The sequence below is a fragment of the Lingula anatina genome, chromosome 1 (genome assembly GCF_051362555.1).
Source record: "Lingula anatina isolate TDL-2025a chromosome 1, LinAna3.0, whole genome shotgun sequence".
Lineage (NCBI taxonomy): Eukaryota > Metazoa > Brachiopoda > Lingulata > Lingulida > Lingulidae > Lingula > Lingula anatina.
In genome coordinates, this window is record NC_141767.1 from 47,392,428 (window position 1) to 47,413,336 (window position 20,909).

General features: G+C 34.6%; 1 protein-coding gene across 6 annotated transcripts in view; it reads left to right on the forward strand.

Annotated features, from left to right (window-relative positions):
- The window catches only part of LOC106159787 (adhesion G protein-coupled receptor V1-like), a 127,434-nt gene that overhangs the window by 18,890 nt on the left and 87,635 nt on the right, over positions 1–20,909 (forward strand). For 4 of the 6 annotated variants that reach the window (XM_086998849.1, XM_086998853.1, XM_086998851.1 and 1 more), the window contains exons 7-30: positions 615–1,397; positions 1,796–1,907; positions 2,184–2,330; positions 2,630–2,778; positions 3,345–3,486; positions 3,937–4,151; positions 4,596–4,619; positions 5,954–6,142; positions 6,502–6,652; positions 6,927–7,120; positions 7,499–7,622; positions 8,333–8,368; positions 13,111–13,368; positions 13,820–13,949; positions 14,306–14,529; positions 14,826–15,040; positions 15,321–15,477; positions 15,957–16,162; positions 16,441–16,574; positions 16,691–16,819; positions 17,259–17,473; positions 17,727–17,965; positions 18,123–18,380; positions 18,702–18,839. In XM_086998849.1, the coding sequence (XP_086854975.1) occupies positions 615–1,397; positions 1,796–1,907; positions 2,184–2,330; positions 2,630–2,778; positions 3,345–3,486; positions 3,937–4,151; positions 4,596–4,619; positions 5,954–6,142; positions 6,502–6,652; positions 6,927–7,120; positions 7,499–7,622; positions 8,333–8,368; positions 13,111–13,368; positions 13,820–13,949; positions 14,306–14,529; positions 14,826–15,040; positions 15,321–15,477; positions 15,957–16,162; positions 16,441–16,574; positions 16,691–16,819; positions 17,259–17,473; positions 17,727–17,965; positions 18,123–18,380; positions 18,702–18,839 (4,569 nt within the window). The remainder of the gene's footprint in view (positions 1–614; positions 1,398–1,795; positions 1,908–2,183; positions 2,331–2,629; positions 2,779–3,344; positions 3,487–3,936; positions 4,152–4,595; positions 4,620–5,953; positions 6,143–6,501; positions 6,653–6,926; positions 7,121–7,498; positions 7,623–8,332; positions 8,369–13,110; positions 13,369–13,819; positions 13,950–14,305; positions 14,530–14,825; positions 15,041–15,320; positions 15,478–15,956; positions 16,163–16,440; positions 16,575–16,690; positions 16,820–17,258; positions 17,474–17,726; positions 17,966–18,122; positions 18,381–18,701; positions 18,840–20,909) is intronic. The other 2 variants (XM_086998854.1, XM_086998852.1) reach the window with 2 other exon arrangements.

Below are 20,909 nucleotides of genomic sequence, written 5' to 3' on the forward strand. Positions count from 1 at the left end.
CATGGTTTTTAGAAATCTCTTTGAAAGATTGGTTGGGACCAGTAAAGGAAATGCCTCGTAAATTTAATTATCTTCAGGGTTTGATTTATTTATCAAAAAGGGGAGTAAATCTTGGAGAGTGTTGCACCTCAAATATTTTGGTATGAAATTAAAGCAATGCCTTGTTATTTTGAGTGCTCGTGCAGCTTATTTCAAACAAATTTATCATGGTATGTTAGTAATAAGAGTTGTTTGTACTGTTTAGCACTGAACACAGCAGCAAATTGTAGCAACTGTAAAATTTTTGTTGAATTTGTATTGGAATTACTTGGTTATATACTTTGAAGTTACTGTAGAAAATCTTTGAGGTTTAGAAATGACTGGAGAAATAAAAATATTGCATAGTTCCTAGTAACAAGATTTCAAATAGTTTTGATCAACATTTTAATGAGGAATAATTATAGAAAGAAAATTACCTAAATAGAAAGTAAACAAAATATGTATTTTTATCTTGGAATCCATCAGTTGTTGTGGTCATGTCTTCTTGAAAATAAATAGTATCTTTCTCATTTTTCTCATTTGTAGTCTTTTTTTATGGCGACTAAGTTAACTATCATTTAAAATAATCTTTTCAGGGTGAGTACAGGGTAGAGGAAACTGCAATGTCCATAGATCTTTCTGTCACAATAACACGAGGCCTTACTGAGGACGGCCAGACATTTATTGGGCCTATCACTAAAGATGCGTATGTGTATGTAACTTGTATATCAGGCTCAGCCACTGCAGGACAGGATTTTTCTTGTGCTTCTAATACTAGTTTGGTTTTCCAAGCTGGTGAGACCAGTAAAAGTTTTACCATACAGATATTACCAGATGATGCTGCTGAGATTGCAGAGGAATTCTACATTGTGTTGTTTAATCCTAGCTCTGATGTTGTTGTAAGTGATCCGTATAATGTTAGCGTTATAATTGGAGCCAATGATGAAACACACGGAGTGTTGAGCCTCAAATCACCCAGTGCTACGTCCTTCCCTCAGACCTATGTCAATGAAGACACCACGTCCCAGCTGACTTTCTTCACAGTTATCAGGAGTGGTGGAGCATTCGGCACTGTCTCTGTAGACTGGATTCTTTCTCGCAATGACAGCAACCCAGACTCTGCCGCCACTGATGTGACCCCTGTATCTGGAACTGTTCAGTTGAGTGAGGGCATGAGAGAAGTGCCCATAGTTCTGTCTATTGTTCAGGACTCCAATCCAGAACCCATGGAGATGTTTTTTGTGCGGCTTCTGCCAGCGACTGTAACAGGAGGAGCGAGAGCAGAAGGAATATTGGAAGGGTCATTGATTGTTGAGGATAGTGATGATGCTTATGGCAGCTTTATTCTTGGAGATGATAACTTACAGGGTTTGGTTACAGTAAGTCCATCTTAATGTTACTTGTTAGTAATTACAGAAAGAAAGTGGAGAAGAAAATTCATTTGCCATAAAAATAATTTTAAATATTGCTGAATTTAAATTATCCAGTTTTTAGAAGCATTTAAAAGCAATTGGTTTATATTAAATTTTATTTACTGAAAACTGGCAATTATACATTAGATTAATACATCTTCTCAATGTGCACATGCATATGTGCTTTTACACATTGATTTTTATACATATCTTTAACTTAAGGTATCAATATTTTTTTACAATTCAAATTGAAATTCAAAATTAAATGTTGAAACTTACAAGTTTTACAATTTTATAATTTTGATGATTTTTTACCTTTTTGACACTGCTTAAAGATATTTATATCAAAGACATTGTATTGTTAGACATCAGCCCCAAGACGCCTGAGAATGACCATTGTGAGAAATGGTGGGCAGCTTGGAGAGGTGGTTATTACATACAACATTGAATATAGTGCTGTTGGAGTAACAGATCTCAGTAAGTTATGTAAAAAAATTGTAATATTATATACACCTGTAAGTACTTTACAATATGGAGATATTTACAAAATTATAACCAACAAAGATCATTATCCTTTTAGGTTACATATGTAACAGCTACATTATGTTACATATGTAACAGCTACATTACCTCTGATATTGTTAACTGTGTCAATAATTCCACTGCTGTAGCAATTGCCAAACATGGATGTATCTTGTTCCTTCGAAATATTTGAAATGGGAATTATGACTTAAAATTGCCTTATCCTTTAAGACATATTCAACATCAGTATGCCATCAACTGTGACAGTGTCAGAAGGCACAGGGAGTGTGACGGTGGAGGTGCCCATCAAAGAGAATGCCTTCCTGAAGGTGGGAGGAAGTATAAGTATTCAGTTGATTAGAGCTACTTTGGCCAAGGGTAAGTGTGACTGATTTAGAACTTTGTTTTTTCCACCTATACAGGGACATTGATTGATAACTTATGGTTTTTATGCAATTTTTTTCTGCCAGCTCCAGTCCCCCTCTCAGCCTTTCTTCTGTCAGAATAATTTATTTTGTGATGATAAAAAGAAAGTAGTTATTCCACTCTATTTGAAAAGTATTGGAGAAGCTTAACTTTGCATCTAAGAAATAAATGGCATAACAATACAATTGTCAGTACAAGAAGTATGTAGCCTAGTTATTTTACATTATTTCCTTTCAATTTATTGATTTCAGCTTTGCCAGTAGGTCCCTTCAACAGCCCAAGAATCGGAGCTCAGAACAATTCCACATTTCAAGTAACAGGGGCAGATGGCAATGGAGAGATTGGATTTGCTGTTACAGATGTGGTTAGAATAGCAGAGCCAAATGCTACTAGTTCACAGGTAGGACCCATGTTTTTGGTTACACTGAATACTTTTAACATGTTCTGTTTCAGCGCCAGATTGTTATCAGGTTTTTAAAAAATATTTTGATTAAGGAATGTAGTGTAAAATAAAAGAAAGAAAAAATGTAGTCATTGATATGCAGATGGTACAAGATAATGATTTCCTAAATGACCCAAGCAAACCTGGTCTCCGTAACTCGAAAGCATCGTGAATTGCGAATAGTGATATCACCTTTTATTTGGAAGCTATTATATGAAGTGAGTAAATCCCAAGTTATGGAATAGAGACGCTTGGGCTCGGTCGCAATTCGCAATGCTTTAGAGTTAGGGAGCCCTGGTGTAAATTAGATGGATTGTGGTTGTTGAGATGCAGGCACAATCTAACACAATTTCCTTGAACAAGACTTCTTTTAAGATCATGATTTTTAATGATTGTGGACATTGATGAATTGTCTTTTTATCTTGAAGGTGATTTTTTATGATATTATTAAGATATTATTATAATAATAATACAAAGAACTGATAATTTTGAAGGTATTAGTATTGTAATTATTGTTTTCATAGAAATTGGAGGTAGCATTGATAAGAGACGGCACTAATGGAGCAGCCACTGTGTACTGGACTCTGGCAGGATCTGGTGACAATGCATCATATGTCACAGCTGGGGATGCAGGGCCCACCAGTGGGACAGTGGTGATGACTTCAGGTAAGACAGAAACATGGACAGATCAAAAGATATTAGCTGAAAAAAGTTCAGAATATTTGGTGTTAAACAGTTTTATAAGGTTGTATGTTGTGTGTTTTGAATTCCTTGTTTTTTTGTTTTGTTTTTTTTGAGGACCCAGTTTCAATGGAGGGTTAATGTTTATCAGCATGACAGGATCTCACAATCAGTACATGTGTTTCATTATCTAGCTCTGTGATAATTGATGTAATTAACTGTTTTGAACTAATGGTAATTAAGAATTAGCAGTAAAAATATATACTAAAATTGAAGACTCATACATCATGTCTATCTCTGATGTGTCATGCAGCTTCTTCTGTTGTGCCTGTAAATAAGTCTATTTGGGAAGTAATTCTTCCCAGTTGTCAGGATTTTACAAATTGACATAAGAGATATAAGCATGAGCTTAATGCATGATATAATCCATTTCAGGTCAATCACAAGCAACAATCACCATCTATATTTACCCAGACATCATACCAGAGATTGACGAAGAAATGACCTTGACCTTAACACGAGTGGAACCTTCAAACACCCAAAAGTTACGCACTGGGGCTAGTGAACTGAAGATAGTTATCACAGAGAATGACAACCCAGGAGGGGTGTTTGAGTTTTCAGAGGCAATGAATAGTTATTATGCAGTGCAGGTGAGATTATTATGGATTAGGGTAGGAAGTTGTTGTAAAAAGTCTGGCATTTTCTTCTTATGATTGTAATCAAATAATTTATTTGATACAAATGAGCTACTTACGCAGAAAAAAATGAGAGAATTTGGGTATAGTTCTGAAAATAATATAAGTGAAGCAACTGGTGAGCTGGACAAATCTCCATGAGGCTTTTTCCCATTTTTGTATGAATAATTTACCTCACATCTCTTCAAAATGCCATTTTTAGGCAATATATTTTATAACTATGATGTCAGACATTAAAAGTATTTGTGTCCACCTGCCTTAGTGATGTCTCAGTCTTGGTAATTAATGATGTTTTCTTAAGTATGTCATTTTCTTTGTGTGTTTTAACAGTTAAAACCCTCTGTGCTTTCAAGTGTTTTTAATGATGATTCATTAATTATATTTCCTCCCCTCTAACAGCAAGACACTGACTATGTTCTCATGGTGGGTTGCTATCATATAAATCTTTATGTAATATCCCTGTTCTCTTTAATATTTACATTTACTACATTCATGTTATCATGGAATGCTGAATATCTTACTACTGGCAGGCATGTGCTTGTTTCTTTAATGTGCATGTACTTATAACTTAAATGATGTATTACATAGTGAATGCCTATCCTACTGCATATAGTGTCTCCCTGATGGAATTTTATTTTTCCTCTGTAATCAATGAATTGCTACTGAAAATAGCTCTTACATTTCTTTAATAGCTTTTTATCTACAGAGTAGTGAGTAGGACTCAAAATTAATATTGGTCCTAGGTAATGGTTATTTTACTTTTTATAGTCACTTAATGACATATTTGCTACACTTGCAACTTAAAAGTCAGCACTATCCATGAAGGTTTTTCTTCGTAATATACAACTTCAAATGACTGAGCAATGCAGAACATTGTATACCTGGTGACACCTGTAGTTTCTGTCATTTTCCTTATCATGTTGTTGGTATTGGGTAAAAACTTGCATCTTCTTATTTCTGCTTGTACATTGACAAGATACTGCATTTAGTAATGCAATACTGCAACTTTTGTAAGAACAGAGTATAAAGGTGGGACATTCACTATTTAATATGTGTGTAGATATGTAGTAGTGCATGAACATAAACATGCATTTCACCATCACACATCTATGCATCATCTTGCTAAAAATATTGATTGAGTATGGTCATTTCTACCTTAATGTTACTAAAAACACTATTAGTTAAATGAACTCAGTTGCTGCTTGTTGTATTGTGATATATGAAGAAAATATGATATGGTGATTGCCCTCATTATATACATTGTATACATATATTTTTTCACACTCCTAATTGTATACCAGTTTTAAGATTTGTGAATAATTTAGAATAAAAAAGATTGTATCAGTGAGTATGAATACCCAGTTTTAACACTGCAGTTACATGCATATACACATGCTTAGATCTGCATGCTAGGTGATTACTTTTTCATATGATGATCTTCATGGCTTTTCCTATATAACTGAAATTGCTAGTCTATGTCTATGAAATGTTTATGATATTTTATCATTGTTTTTCCACATAAATGTTTAGTTTGTGCACAGTTTTAAGTTAGATTTATGAAGATTTTTTTTTTCAATGTTCAGTTTGTTATAATATCACAGGTTAAGCACTATTGTTTGTATAAGGTGCACTGACTTTGTTACAGTTTCTGAGTTATTTTGCACATGAGAGTCCATGGCACTGGAGAGATTTAAGATTTTAAAAGTTGAATTGTGGCTTGTAAAACAGTTTATAATGTTTTCTTTCCAACCTCATAGGAAGAAGGCCAAGCTGTGGAATTCTCTGTTGTGCGCACAGGGGGTGACTTGGTTGTGAGAGAGGTGCAGTATTACATTGAGCCAAATGGAGATCAGGAATTCTATGGAGCAACAAATGTGCTGAAATTTCCACCAGGAGTTCATTCCCAAAATTTTACAATAATTGCAAGAGGAGATAATGTGCCAGAGGTATTTTTTCTTTTTCTTTCTTTTTGACATCACTTTATATTGACACCAGTTTCTCTTAAAAATAAGTAGATTATCTAATATCTATTCTCTTCATGCCCATATGCAACTGATTGTTAGATTTTGAAGTTAATATATGGATGGAAAGGAGTCATACCAAAAATGCACACAATAGAATATATTTTAAAACTCTCCAATGGCTGTTCACCTATGTGAACAACAAGCCAGTCATGATGAAGGCCATACAAGGAAATGTAAAAATCTCATATATCCTCACAAAATACCACATTCAGTCTTTTTGGAAACTTCTCAACATCATTACACAAAAGACAATTACAACCCTATTTCACTTTGCTTTACAGTTGTCAGAGAATTTTGCCCTCAGGATCAGAGATTACAAAGGCTCCAGTGCAGTGATAGGTCCCAGGAGTAGGATAAACATCACAGTGCTGGAAAATGATGATGCACGTGGTGTAGTCAGTTTTGCTCAGGCAAATTTACAGAGAACTATAGGTAAAGTACGAGTGTGGTCATTAAAAAGAACATTGGTAATTGTGTGCTTTTTAAAAAAGATTAAAAGGATGCTAGATGTTTTGGAGACAAAAATTTTAGATTGGATTTTGTCAAAAAACAGTGCTATATTTGTGTAAAGAACTTGCATTTAGCACCAGTATTTAAAATGAAAATTGAAGAAGGTGCTTTTGAGTCTAAAGGTGCATTACAGAGACAGCAGATTACACTTACATGTACCAGAAAAAATTTTCACTATCTACTATGTCCATTTTAGATGAAAGCAAGGGCTCAAATATCTACTCAGCCGAATTTCCACTGTCCAGACAGCGAGGATTGTTTGGAATGATTGGCATCCAGTGGCGTGTGGAACCATTGAATAATGCTGATGTTGCACCTCTCACAGGAACAGTGGAGATGGTAGAGGGGCAGAGCAATGCTGTCATTACTGTCCAGTCAAGACCTGATAATGTATGTTACTATCAATGTTCTGATGCACTATCATGATGGTAAAAATACCAATCTGGATTGCTTGACAAAAATGTTTCTGTACAATCATCAAACTTTTTTTGTAATAAAACTTTATGGTCATGTGGTAATGGATGTTTCATACCTGAGGTGCTATAAATATTTTAAAAAGTTAAAGTATTAAATTGAATGTTATAAATATGTAGAAAAAGAGGATTTTTAAAAGAATTAATTTCAGATTTACAAATGTGCACTGACAATCCCCCAAAGGAAATGGCAATTGCTCAGTGAGCAGTGTTAAGTACAAGTAGTTACTTCTGATAGAGTGAGAAAGACTGTGCTTTTTTAAACATAGTTTAAAGATGTTATTTCTCATTTCAGATCCCAGAATCCCAGGAGCAATTCACCATCACGCTACTGAGTACGACTGGGGGTGCAAGACTGGGAACACACAAAACAGCAACACTAAACATTATTAAGAATGATGATGCCATCTACTTCACAGGTCTGTATTGACTTTATGAAACTGAAAAATCTATTGTGTTGGCCAAATCTTTATCTGTTTGGATAAAAGAAAAGATCTTTTTATCTAAATAGTCAATGAAATGATACACATGGTGTACTGTCACATTCCCTCTGTGTCAGTAAGTTGTTGTCATCAGATATTCCCTTTTCTGAGATTTGAGGAATAAGTCATTAAATTTCTTCTCCGCAACTTTTAATACACAATCTAGATCATTGACATTGGGGTAGTTTAATGCATGGTAGACTAGAATGTATTATTTCAGGTGTAGGGAAAAAATTGCCTGAATTATTGATTTCTCAAAAACTATCTATCATAATTTAATAGAATTTAACTTGAATCTACCTCATAGCATTTCCTATGACACACAAAAATGAAACTCAGTAGCTATATTACTGATGATGATGTGGTAGGCAATATATTTAGTATAGCCTATCCATAATAGAGGAATCAGTGGCAGATTTAGGAAATGTGAACAAATGAAGGAGTATTTCGAGCAAAATTTTGCTTTTTCTTATGGAATTTTGGTGATTTCTTTTAAAAACTTTAGCTAGCATAATGTGTCAAATTACACAATTAACAAATTTGGTAGTTCCAAGAAGTGTCAATCCTGCATCTGCCATCTATCCCTTCCCCTCACAAGTTATACCCTTTTATACCCTGTACCATAACACTACCTCTCTTATCACCAGAACAAAGTATGAATATCTCAGTGGCTGAAGTAACAGGTAACATGGTTGTTTGAGTGCATGCTTTACAGTATTTACAGGGGAGCAGTTTTAACAAGAGCACCAGTTTTTATCCATTAGTGCATGTTTTCAATGTAGTAACAAGTCTATTTTTGAATGTGGGCCATGCTCAACAATTTATTTTTGAACTCTCTTTAAAAGACACTAATATCTTAATTTAACCATATGTTGCAAAAATTCTAACACAGATGGTGGAGATGTTTTATACTCTGCGAGTAAATTTAGAATTTCCACAAGGTTGAGCTTGGTTTTATTTTAAGCTGCCATAAACAAGATAACTTTAAGTAAAAAAATTCGATGATTGAATATGTTGAAAATCAATTCACTAAACTTTGCTTCAGTTTCATGCACTTTTTGCATGTCACCATGAGGCACAAATATATGTAGTTATTTTTATGTACAGACACAGATGTGTCTGTACATATAGCCATCATCTGCGTCTGTCGTCATCGCCGTCGTCGCCGTCGGTGCCGTCGTCGCCGTCGTGCACTTTTACCGATAACACGATAAGTGGAAAACCGTTTTTGCTTTTGGCTTGAAACTTACAGAACTGATGAATATTCATAATATGCAGGTCAAGTTCGAAAATCAGCATGATCGGGCCATTTTTAGGGAAGTTATGCTGTTTTTTCACTTTTTTCAGAATATATGCAGCACCGATAACACGATGAGTGGAAAACGATTTTACTTTTTGGCTTGAAACTTACAAAACTGATGAATATTCATAATACGCAGGTCAAGTTCGAAAATCAGCATGATCGGGCCATTTTTAGGGAAGTTACACTGTTTTTTCACTTTTTTCAGCATATATGCAACACCGATAACACGATAAGTGGAAAACCGTTTTACCTTTTGGCTTGAAACTTACAGTACTGATGAATATTCATAATACGCAGGTCAAGTTCAAAAATCAGCTTGATCGGGTCATTTTTAGGGAAGTTACGCTGTTTTTTTCACTTTTTTCAACATATATGCAACACTGATAACACAATATAAGAAAAACAGATAGACCAATTGTCATTATACTTACATGAGTGGTCAATCTTACTAAAACGCAGCTTGAGTTTGTAAATCAGCATAATCGGGCCATTATTTTAGAAGTTATGCTGTTTTTTCACATTTCCTCAGATTCAATTCTTAAGCATGTTAACAGTCTCATTATTTAACTAATAAGATACGTAAAAGTGTTTGTTTGATATTTCCTGCATCTTTACAACATAGTTAGTTGATTATGTAAAAATGATGGTAAACTTGTTATCGTGTATTGTGTAATAAAGTGTCAAAAATGGAAATAAACTCATATCATTGCAGTTTGTAAGATTCAATCATCAACTATGTTCAGAATCTCAGAATGGAGGAAATAGGACGTTTAACACTGTTCTATTGATATTTTTCCCATCTCATCAATTTTCTTAGTTGGTCATATAAAAATGGCAGTAAACTGTTTATTTTATGTTAAAAAAGTGTTAAAAATGGAAATAAACCCATTCCAGAACAGTGCTGTCTTGTTTACATTTTGGCATTTTTAAGATGTGACTTTGAAGTTCCATGAGCCTGCAGACCTTTGCTAGTCACATTTTCTGAATATCCATGATATTAATATTTTATGATCAAAAATTGATGGTCATTATGCTGTTAAACATTATGTAATATTGCATCAAAATTTGAAGGAACCCCTATTTTGGGCACTGCTCCCATGATGACCATTTAAAGAAAATCATGTCACTCACTGTTATCAAACTTACAGGAAAGAAACATGGGACTAAAATTCAGCTTCAGTAGGCAATGCAGTCTGTTTGGTAATTTTTACTGGCAGTTAAACAGTTTTTTGTGAAAATTTAATTTTTTTCTTATTTGCATTTTCAAGGTGTGACTTTGAAGTTCCATGATCCTGAAGACCTTTGCTTGTCATGTTTTATGAATGACCATGATACAAATATTCTATTATTATAAATTGATCGTCATTATGTAATGTTGCATCAAAATAGAAGAAAACACAATTTTTGGTGCTGCTGCCATGATGACCATTATGGAAAAACTGTGTTACTTATGACTGTCAAACCTTTAAAAAAAGAAACACTGGACTAAAATGCAGCCTGAGTTGGAAAAGCAGTCTTATTGGCTTCTTTTTCTGGAAGTTATACATTTTAGTGAAATATTCATTATCTTTTTGGCATATTCATTGTGGGACTCGGAGCTCCCATGGACATGAAGCCGAATGGTAATCAAATTTTCTACATTGCTATTTATAGTCAATAATCAAAAATTGGTGATAATTATTCTATAATTTATTATGTAATGTGACATCAAAATTGACAATCTTTTTGCACTGCTACTGCAAACATTATGAAAAGGAAACTGTGTTATTTATTATTATTTTTAACTTACTAGTATGATTTTTAGGATTGGCATGCAGTTCAAATTAGAAAGCTAGGTCAATTGGGTAATCATTTATTATTGAATTTATGCAATTTTGTGTGAAATTTTCATTTTTCTCATTCTGACACTTTTTAAGTATAAACTTGAACTCTGATGGGCCTGAAGGCTTATGTTTTTACTTTTGTTGGTGTTACCTGTTGTGCATAATTAAAATTTGATGTTGACTGTGCAGTTAAACATGTATTATTGCATCAGAATTAGTAGTCTCCTATTTTGTGCATTATTGTTTTGTGCTTTTCTTAAGATGTGACTTATGGGCCTGAAAGGCCTTTGAGAGGGTCAGTCTGTAAATTTCCCTTGGGTATCACTAAGCTAATTTTAGAGTAATAAAATTATTTGCCTAATTAATTATTAATAGGCCATTAAATGAGATTACATAAAGCACACTTGTTGATAACTCCCTGTAAACTCCCAAAGGTTAAGCTCTCTGCTAGATTAATAATAAGGAAGCAGTGATTATTATGGAGGTAAATTATGCAGGTAATTATATATATATATATATATATATATATATATATATATATATATATATATATATATATATATATATATATATATATATATATATATCAAACACGAAGATAAAAAGTTTGAATAGCAGCATCATTGGAATTATATTTACCTCAGGCTCTGCCAAGGAGGTTACATTTTCACCCCTGTTTGTCTGTCATCAACATAACTCAAAAAGTTATGGACCGATTTCTCTGAAATTTTCAGGAACTGTCAGAAGTGGGCCAATAATTAGTTTTTTGGTGGTGGTCTGGCTCAATTATCAATCAATAATCAATAATAATCAACAATTGCTGCCTTGGCAGAGGTCTGCACTCTCGAAATGCTTTTCTAGTTTTGTTATGTTTTCCTTTATAATTTTTTCTCAAACACTTGCATTTGTGATTTTTAACTCTCATCCGCCTGAGTCTCTGCACATTTTCTGTATTTCCACATAAGCAGTTGTATTGTTTTTTATGTCTTTAAACATTATGTTACTTATGTAATATTATTTTATGCACTGTCATCATTTTTCAAATATTGAGACTTTCATCATGTGACTTTGGTCTCTCATGGTCCTGAAACTGTAATCTTATTGAAGGGGTGGATTGAGACCATCTTCTGGGTCTTCCAGAAGGCAGTCAGGTTATTATGTTTATATTGACTGGTATCTTTTTTTCTGTTGGAAGACCATCAAAATGGAGGATGGATCAACATAGATACTTTGGAATAATGTCAGAAAATATCTCAGGGTCCGCTCCTGTTACTGACCATGTTACCTGTTGTGCATGATTAAAATTCAGTGTTGACTGACAGTTCTATAATAAGCATTATTTATTATTGCATCAAATTGACAAAATGACCTTTTCTTTCTGTTTTTTGTCTGTACATTTGACAGCTTTGCTGCCTTGTTAATCACTGAATCTTTAATGAAAATTTTTTTGTTTATATATATGTTTTAAATGATGAAATTGATATGGTGCTAGTAAAAAGGCTACATTGTAATATGATGGAGTTGTTTTAACAGTGAATCTAATTTGTCTGATTGTGATGTCCTTGTCTCAGGCCATCATATGATAATCCTGAATCCTGAGTACCTGCACATCTTAGCTGTTGTTCAGTATTTTGATTTCTAACATCTATTAATTTTTTATGGTGATCTTAAAATAGACATTCTGAAAATGTAAAAAATGAAACTGCACAAAATTTTGCACATAATTCACTGTAGCACACTTTATTTTGGTAGAGTTGATGGAGTGCTTTTCTTTCAGGTGAATGGCGGAAAAATATTTTTATCTTTTTTCTTTTCCTAAATTATGGGCTTGAATAGGAAATATGCTAACTTACCTTTACATAATGCAAAATGAAAAAAATGTCTTGTAGGCTGCAAGCATTTGGCTGCATTAGAATTTTCAGCTTAAACCAGGATTGAAAAAATTGATCATTGCAGTGTTAGATGTTAGGTTACATTAAATTCAGTAAAAGATGCTGAATCAAAGTAATAAAGTTTGCTTTGGGCATATGTTAACCAGTAGACTTGATTGAATATTGACAATTATTTGTCAGTTTGCTGTGAACTAATAAGATAATACATAATAATAATAAATTTAAAAAAGGGTCAGTACACAAAACATTGAATATGTATTTTACAAGACACTATTAGTAAGTAAACATTAGTCTTCCTGTAATAATGGAATAATTAACAAGACCCAAGTGTGACAATGACATATAGATAGATAATTTAAAAATGGCTGTCTATTATGATGAAAGCACCATTTTTCTCACATTTCCAGATCCGTCACTACTTGTACAAGGTGGAGAAGTAACCCTTACTGTAGTGAGAGATGGACCTGCAACCTCTCAAGTCACTGTCAAGTACCGCACTATAGATGGCAGTGCTAAGGCGGGGGAGGGTGACTACGATGCTATTAGTGGGAACACTTTGACCTTTGCCCCTGGTCAGAATAGGACTACTTTCACTGTGTTCATTAATGATGATGATGTTCCAGAAACACAGGAGTATTTCCAAGTAGAACTATTTGATCCGCAGGGTAATTTTATATTTGAGAATATGTAGCATTCTCAGGGGCAGGTCCAGAGCTATTTACTGACAGTCTTCCAAATATCTTTGTTGATTCATCCTCCAATTTTGACCGTCTTCCAACAGAAAAAATTAGATACCCGTCAATGTAAACTTGAAAATCTGACAGTCTTCCAGAAGACCCAGAAGACGGCTTAAATCCGCCACTGATTCTTAATTTTCATGTGTGACTAAGACCTGTATTCAGAAAGCTCACTCTTACCCATACATCACTCATACTCAGATAAGTGAACTTTGCCGAAGTTTATTGTTCATGTTTTTTTATATTTGATTCTGTGACCCAAAATAAATTTTTTAAGTACATTTGGTGCAAAATGTAACAAAGATTTGGTCTGTTAACAAAGAAAGAAAGAAAGACTTTAAAGAGAACAGCAAGATAAAGATTTGTTCTCCCTCCCCAGGAGATGCTGTGGTGTATTCTAATCATGTGGCTACCATCACTATCAAGGCGAATGACCAGGCCAATGGAGTGTTCAGTTTCAGCCCACCGTTGACTAGAACCATTGAGGAAGGAGAGCCTGCAGCCTTTGAGTAAGTAGTAAAGTGCAGTATTTATTTTTATGACTTGTGTTTTTTAATAGACAAGTAGAAGTCAAGCTCTTGTGCACACACTTAAGTATGCACACATTTCAACATCCCCTAAGTTTATTGTGATTAAATTATTAAGCTCTATTCAATTTAATTAGATTCTATTAAATTGTGTATTTTTTCCACCAAAAATTTTATTTAAATAGACTGTATTTTCTTCAATTTTCCTGTTTCAGTCATATTAATAATGGAGGATTATTAAAAATGTTTTAGAAGATTGCCAATCTTAATTATGTAGATATATATTAATTTTTAAATTTTTCATTAATTTGTCTAATATGTCATTTTTCAATTGCCAGAGTGAGAAGATCCAGAGGTCTATTTGGCCAAGTCAATGTCCAGTGGGAGATCATAGACAGCTCTACCCAGCAGAGAGTACCTGATAACCAGGACTTCCAGGCAACCAATGGACAGGTCACCTTCAATGACCAGGAGGAGAGGAAGAATATCATGATCACTGCTCTGGCTGATGGAGAACCAGAGCATATGGAGACATATGCTGTGAGGTTGACTGCTGTCACTGGTAAGGACTTTGATAAAAGAGTGTGCCAGTTGTAATATTTTGCTTGTAAGCGTGTGGAGCAAGAAATGTACTTTTTTTCTGTGAGGACACTCTTGAATATGGGGAATGTTTGACTGAGAACATAGGGACATATATGTACAGGGTTGTATTGCTAGTATAACTCCTGGTACAGGTAAAAATTGCACTGACAGATTGGTCAGAATTCAAGTTTTTTATTATATTAGGATTGTTTTGAGATTATTACAATAGGAAACATGCTAAATGTATCTTAATTTTTTTTCTCCATTATTTTTAAGGTGGTGGTCCAAATGACGAGGTTCCCCTATTAGCCAGTCAAAATCTGCAAGTGGCCATTCAAATAGATGCCAATGATGACCCCTATGGAGTGCTGGGATTTTCTGCAGCATCCAGGGAGAAGGACATTGCTGAAGATTTCTACCCTGGCCAGGAAGCTACAACAAGAGCCACTTTCACAGTGGAGAGAGCACAGGGGCTGTTTGGAGCTGTGGAGGTAAATACCAGTAGATGCCATTGATGGCCATGTTGGGATTTTGCACATTTGAGTGACAGAAATTACAAAAAATCAGATGGCCTAAAATCTTTGGTTCAAGACCAAGAGTGACCTATAAGTGCAATTTGACCACATCTGCTTAGTTAATTTAGTTGTGATGCTCATAGATATGATAGAAACTAAAATATACCCTTCTAGTACATATTACTTTAATTTTGGTATGTGCTGGTATGTCCAAAAATTAATTTCAAAAATACATGACTGAACTTTTTGTCAACAGGTTGTGTGGCAGATATTCTCTGATGCTCTAGCAGGGACACTGCCAGAGATGAAGGACCTGCTGTTCTTGGGGACACGGGGACCTGGTGTCACAGAGGTTCCTGATAGGAGACGTCCTGGCACCCAGACCATGGTCTTACAGTTCACTGGGAACTCTGGTAGATATGAAGTTCTCCCAGATACTAATGGTTTTTATGAGATATCTGCTCAGTATACATTTGGCTGTAGTATGTGTATATATATGCAGATTGCAACATTTTTGTGGCTATGTCAGTTGATTATTGTTGTACAGTTTCTATTTGTATACAATGGCTCACAGTGCAGGAAACTTAAATTTGGAGGGAATTGGATTCCTTAAAATTCATTGATTAAGTAGAAATAAGGGGCAAATAAATGTTGAATTCATATAAATTGTGCAGAGGAATATAGGATCAGGCAAATTATGGTAATGTGGATGTGCAAGAATGGTTTTTTGAGTGATAATTTTCTTTTTCAAAGAGGAGAACCTATGTCCCAAACTGAACATGGCTTGTATGCAATGATCCTGCAACTGTATTGTTATCATTAATCTCATTTTCTGGTCAAAGCATTGCTGACACAGATGATTTAATTAAAATATGCCCAATCATCTTTCCAGGTGCCTATGTCACTATTCCCTCAGAGAACCAACCCAGTATAAGTGACATGCAAGATGGATACACCCTCAGTGCCTGGATCCAGCCTGCAGCCAATGACAGAGGATTCATTCTCTGTAAATCTTCCTCTACACTGAACGACAGGCGTTTCTATGGCATGGCCGTCAGCACCAATGCAACTGCTACACAAGTTGAATTTCATTACTCAGTTAGTATTAATAAGACTTTTGTAAGTTTTATTTTGCTTTTGTTTTTTTTTGCTGTGATGGCCACTGTACATGCTCATTGATGTATCTCAAAGAATGATATCAATTTCTACTTTGATATGTTATGTATAAACTTATTATAGATTTATTGATTGCAAAGTAGTCTCTTGTCTTTTGCAGTTGGAGTTTCATGTTAACACAAGCTCCCCTTTAATAACCAATTTATTGTCCAATAATTTATTATCCATTATTGAACCTGTCTTGCAAATCACTTTTTTAGAACACTGCCCAGAACATGATGGCTCATGTGTCCAGTTTGGTGGTCACTCAGGATGGACAGTGGCATTTACTGATAGTGGCTGTGGGCAATGGAAATGTCCAGTTCTATGTAGATGGGAATCTTCAAGGAACAAGGTTAGATTAAGATAAAACCTAGGATGTAAGAATAAGTAATATTTACATAAATTATAAAGAATGGTTTGAACAAATGAATGCATTATTAAGTAAATGAATTTAAATTGTTATTTCAGAACAATCAATACCAATGACCTCCAAGATGGCCCAGGTAATTTATTAGTGGGAGCTCTGCCACCAGGATCCACACTGTATGGTGGGCTGATGCAGGATGTCAGGATTTACACAAGAAAGTTATTGCCTGGGTAAATCTTCAAAAATCTACATATCTGTATTAATCATATAAATCATATTGGGAGTATGATGTTTTAGCGATCAAGAAAAACTCACTGATCAGCAAATGTACGAATGAAGTGGTGATTATGTGAAAATAATTTGATTACAACATGTTATTTAGGTGTTTTCATATATTATATAGTAAGAGCTGCTTCTAAAAGTTTGATCTCTACTTGTCATCAGTGTAGTTATTTGAAGCAGAAAAATTCTGGAAAGGTTTCAAAAGAGCATGTGAATTAGCATGAAAAGCCACAGTTTTTGATTTTCTAAAGTAATAAAGAAAAAGATTGGTGAGATCTTGCGTTCAAAGCAAAATACTTAATCGAAGTGTTTTTCAAAACTGGTTTCATACCTACAAGAAATATATGAAATTAAATTCCAAATATACTGGTATATTATGTTTTCCAGTGAAATTCAAACTCTTTACACCTCGCCATCTGACAAAGATGTGACTCCCATTTCTGGCTATCTGGTCTTTAACCAAGGAACAAAAGAGGGCAGCATTCAAGTGTCTTCAAAACAGGATGTTGAGGAGGAAAGCAATGAAGTTTTCACTGTGAAACTCATCTCAGTTAAAGGTGGTGCCAGGATCTCCAATCAGGGTGCTGCTGGAAAACTCACAGGTTTGTGGACAGCAAATGCAGGACATCAAAAGAATATCAATTTATATATCTATAGTCATTTGTTTTTGTTTTCCCCCTAAGATTCCTGACAGTTGTTCTTGTGTTATCTCAAACTGAATACATATTCCAAATTTTGCAGAGTTAAATATTAGAATATGTAATATCTCAAATCTAGATTTTTTCAAGTATGCCTGGACCAGTGGTGAACAGTTCACAAATCGGCCCTTGACTCTTATTGTTTTTTTCCACCTAGTGTTAAAGAGTGACAATGCAAATGGCCTGTTCAGTTTTGCTGGTCCCTGTATGCCGTCAAGGGCTGGAGAAGGTGTCAGCGTCCGTTGTCGTATTGAGCGTCACAGAGGGGATGCTGGAACTGTCAATGTCAACTGGGAAATAAGGCAAGATCTAGGAAATGGCACCACCATTCCTGCACCATCAGATTTCTCCCATTATAATGGACAACTGACATTTATTCCTGGGGACAGGGTTAAGGTAAAGAAAGAATTATTTCATTTTTACGACATTTGATGACATTTGATGGAACATTTGTGAATAGACAGTTTAAACTGTCCAACAAAAATTATTCAAAATAACAAGTCAGACAAAGAACACTGTATTAATGGACTCTTTTGGTCTTTTTTTCTTCCAGAACCTCATCTTCACTGTCACCAATGACAATATCCCAGAGCTGATAGAAAACTTTAATGTGTTACTTACATCAGTAATGTCAGATGACGGAATTATTGGCACCACTAACACCAGTGGAGCTAGTATAGATCCTGCTCTTCAGATGAACAGAATTTCTGTGAATCAGAGTGATTATCCATATGGACTGCTTCAGTTCTCAACAGGGGCGCCACCATCACAGTCAGATCAGATGATTCTGCCTGCTAGCCAGATGCCTCATGTATGTTATAGCATAAAGGGTGGACTGATATCATGTGTTTGTTTGTGGGCATGCGTGGTTGTGTTTTTGTATGGATTTACATGTTCAGCTTTTGGGTGAGGGGGTTCCAAGCCAAAGAAAAAATGTCCCTTCTTTTTTTACCATAAATGACTATTGACATATAAGATATTTCTTCGAACATTGCGTTATTGACCCTACATAAACATATTTTGGATAATTTTTATTCAGAGAAGAATTTCTTTTTTTGCTTCTGCTTTCTCCATTGTCCATATTATATGGATTTGATAATTTTTAATTTTTGATTTTTTTCCCTTAATCTAGATACGAATTAATGAGGAAATTGGCATTGTTCATTTACTGGTTGTGCGAGCACAGGGCTTGCGAGGAGATGTAGCAGTGGAGTGGAGAACAATAGATGGAACAGCCAAGAGTTCAGGAAAGACTCAAGTTGATTTTCAGGTATGTTCATTAACTTCTGTATTTTAGGTAACAATGTCATTTACATATTTTAATACATGTTCTTTTTTTCATATTCAATTTCTCATTTTTTTTTTTTTTGCTTAGAAGAAAAGCCCAGAGTCATCTTCAGCTCTTGATCATCATGTTCGTTGGAATTTTTTCTTTTTTTTTCATAGAAATATTGACAGAATTTTGTTTTGTGAATTAGTTATTTTACACAAGATTCTGTTTTGAGTTTAATTAATGGCTGTATACATGTATACAAATAAAGTGCTCAATTTCTGATTTAAAAAACACATGGTTATTTCAATTGGAAATGGTGATTTCCAGAAAAACAAATTATATTTGTAAACAATCCCAGAATAACAAAACTTCTCTGTGATATATGGTATTAAAAAATAAATGCTAATGAGAATTTCTGAGCCAGCATTTATCCCAGGACAAATTACCAAAAAAGATGTTGGAGCTTTGTTTATCATTAATTCTGTAAAACACAGCAAAATATTTGGTTGAAAAAGTTGCTTGACTTCTGTCTTACAACTTTATTTAAGGACAGAAAAACATTAAACAGAATAATGGCAACTGTTTGCCAATTCCCCAATAATTTAACTCTTGTGTGACTTGAATGTATTTTACTTTGGCACATCTTACTGGCAATGTTGCTCAAGAAAACTGGTAAATTTAAACAAAATAACTTGATTCTTATACAAACCGGTATGATAACATTATAACATTTTTCCTTTTATTATTCCATTACTGTTTCAATGTGTTACTTCCAATAAGAAAAAAAGGGAATGTGGCATAATTGTACCACCAGCGTTAGCGCTGGCGGTACACATGGTTTCGGTCCCGTCCGGATCATTCCGCCGGCTCCGCTGGACGGCTACCGTTACCGCTTCTCCTCCTAGACGGTAAGGGCCCCCGTACCCATCTCATGGATTTAGGTCACCTATAATCTCAACTCGTTCCACGTAAAATTTGGGCTTTGTCGGTATTGGGGTCTGGGTGTGGCACTCATTACAATGCACCCTTGTCTAAAAATGGCAAAATTAAATGCTAATTATCTACCCTACGGAAGGAGTTATGGGAAAAATTTCTATAGACGGCTTTCCAAAAGTCATATGTGTAGATTTCAAATATACCCTTGGATTTGACCTTTGACCTTTACTTCAAGGTCAAATGGGTCAAAATTTTCAAAAAAATGAAATTTTTTACAAAAAAAATTTTTTTTGCCCTGTTATTCAGACACTACACAGACTTAACCAATAATATTATTTGAAAGTGTTACCCTTCAGGTCATCTTTCATCTCCGCGAATTTGGGGTCAATCGGTGCATTTTCACGGGAGTAGCGGCCATAAGATACCGAAACTGAAAACTGTCTCTAATTCGGGAACCGTTAATGCTAGAGACCCATTCTTTTTTGCATTTTGTAGAGCATGTAAAGCCCAACACTGGAGGTGGTCTCGGTTTTTTTGTATTCCATACGGTTTTCGAGTTACGCTGTATCAAAAAGTACATATTGGTGGTAAAAGCAAAATGTGCAGTACGGTAATGGATAATAAATTTTGAACTCTGGAAAAATAAAACATAAGGCTTGGCAAAGCAGACAACTTGTGTTCAAAAATGACATTATTTCATCAAATTTGAACTTCTGAAACTTCAGAGCACCTCCTATTTCAAGAATTTTGACCAAAATGACATTTTCTTTATTTTAATTAATTTTTTCTGTACGAAATTTAAGGCACATTATGGTAACTCCAAAATTATAACATTTAGTCCCTTATATCTCCAAAACTGGCAGAGATAGGTCCATAGTTACTATTGAAGTTGAATAGGAAGTCATATACTGGCAATCTTACTGTGACCTTGAAATTGACCTTTGACCTACTTTTCACCATGAACTGAACTTTGCAAATTTTGCTTCCCTTTTATCTCCAAAACTGGCAGAGATAGGTCCATAGTTTCTATTGAACTTGAATAGGAAGTCATATACTGGCAATCTAAATGTGACCTTAAAATTGACCTTTGACCTACTTTTCACCATGAACTGAACTTTGCAAATTTTGCTA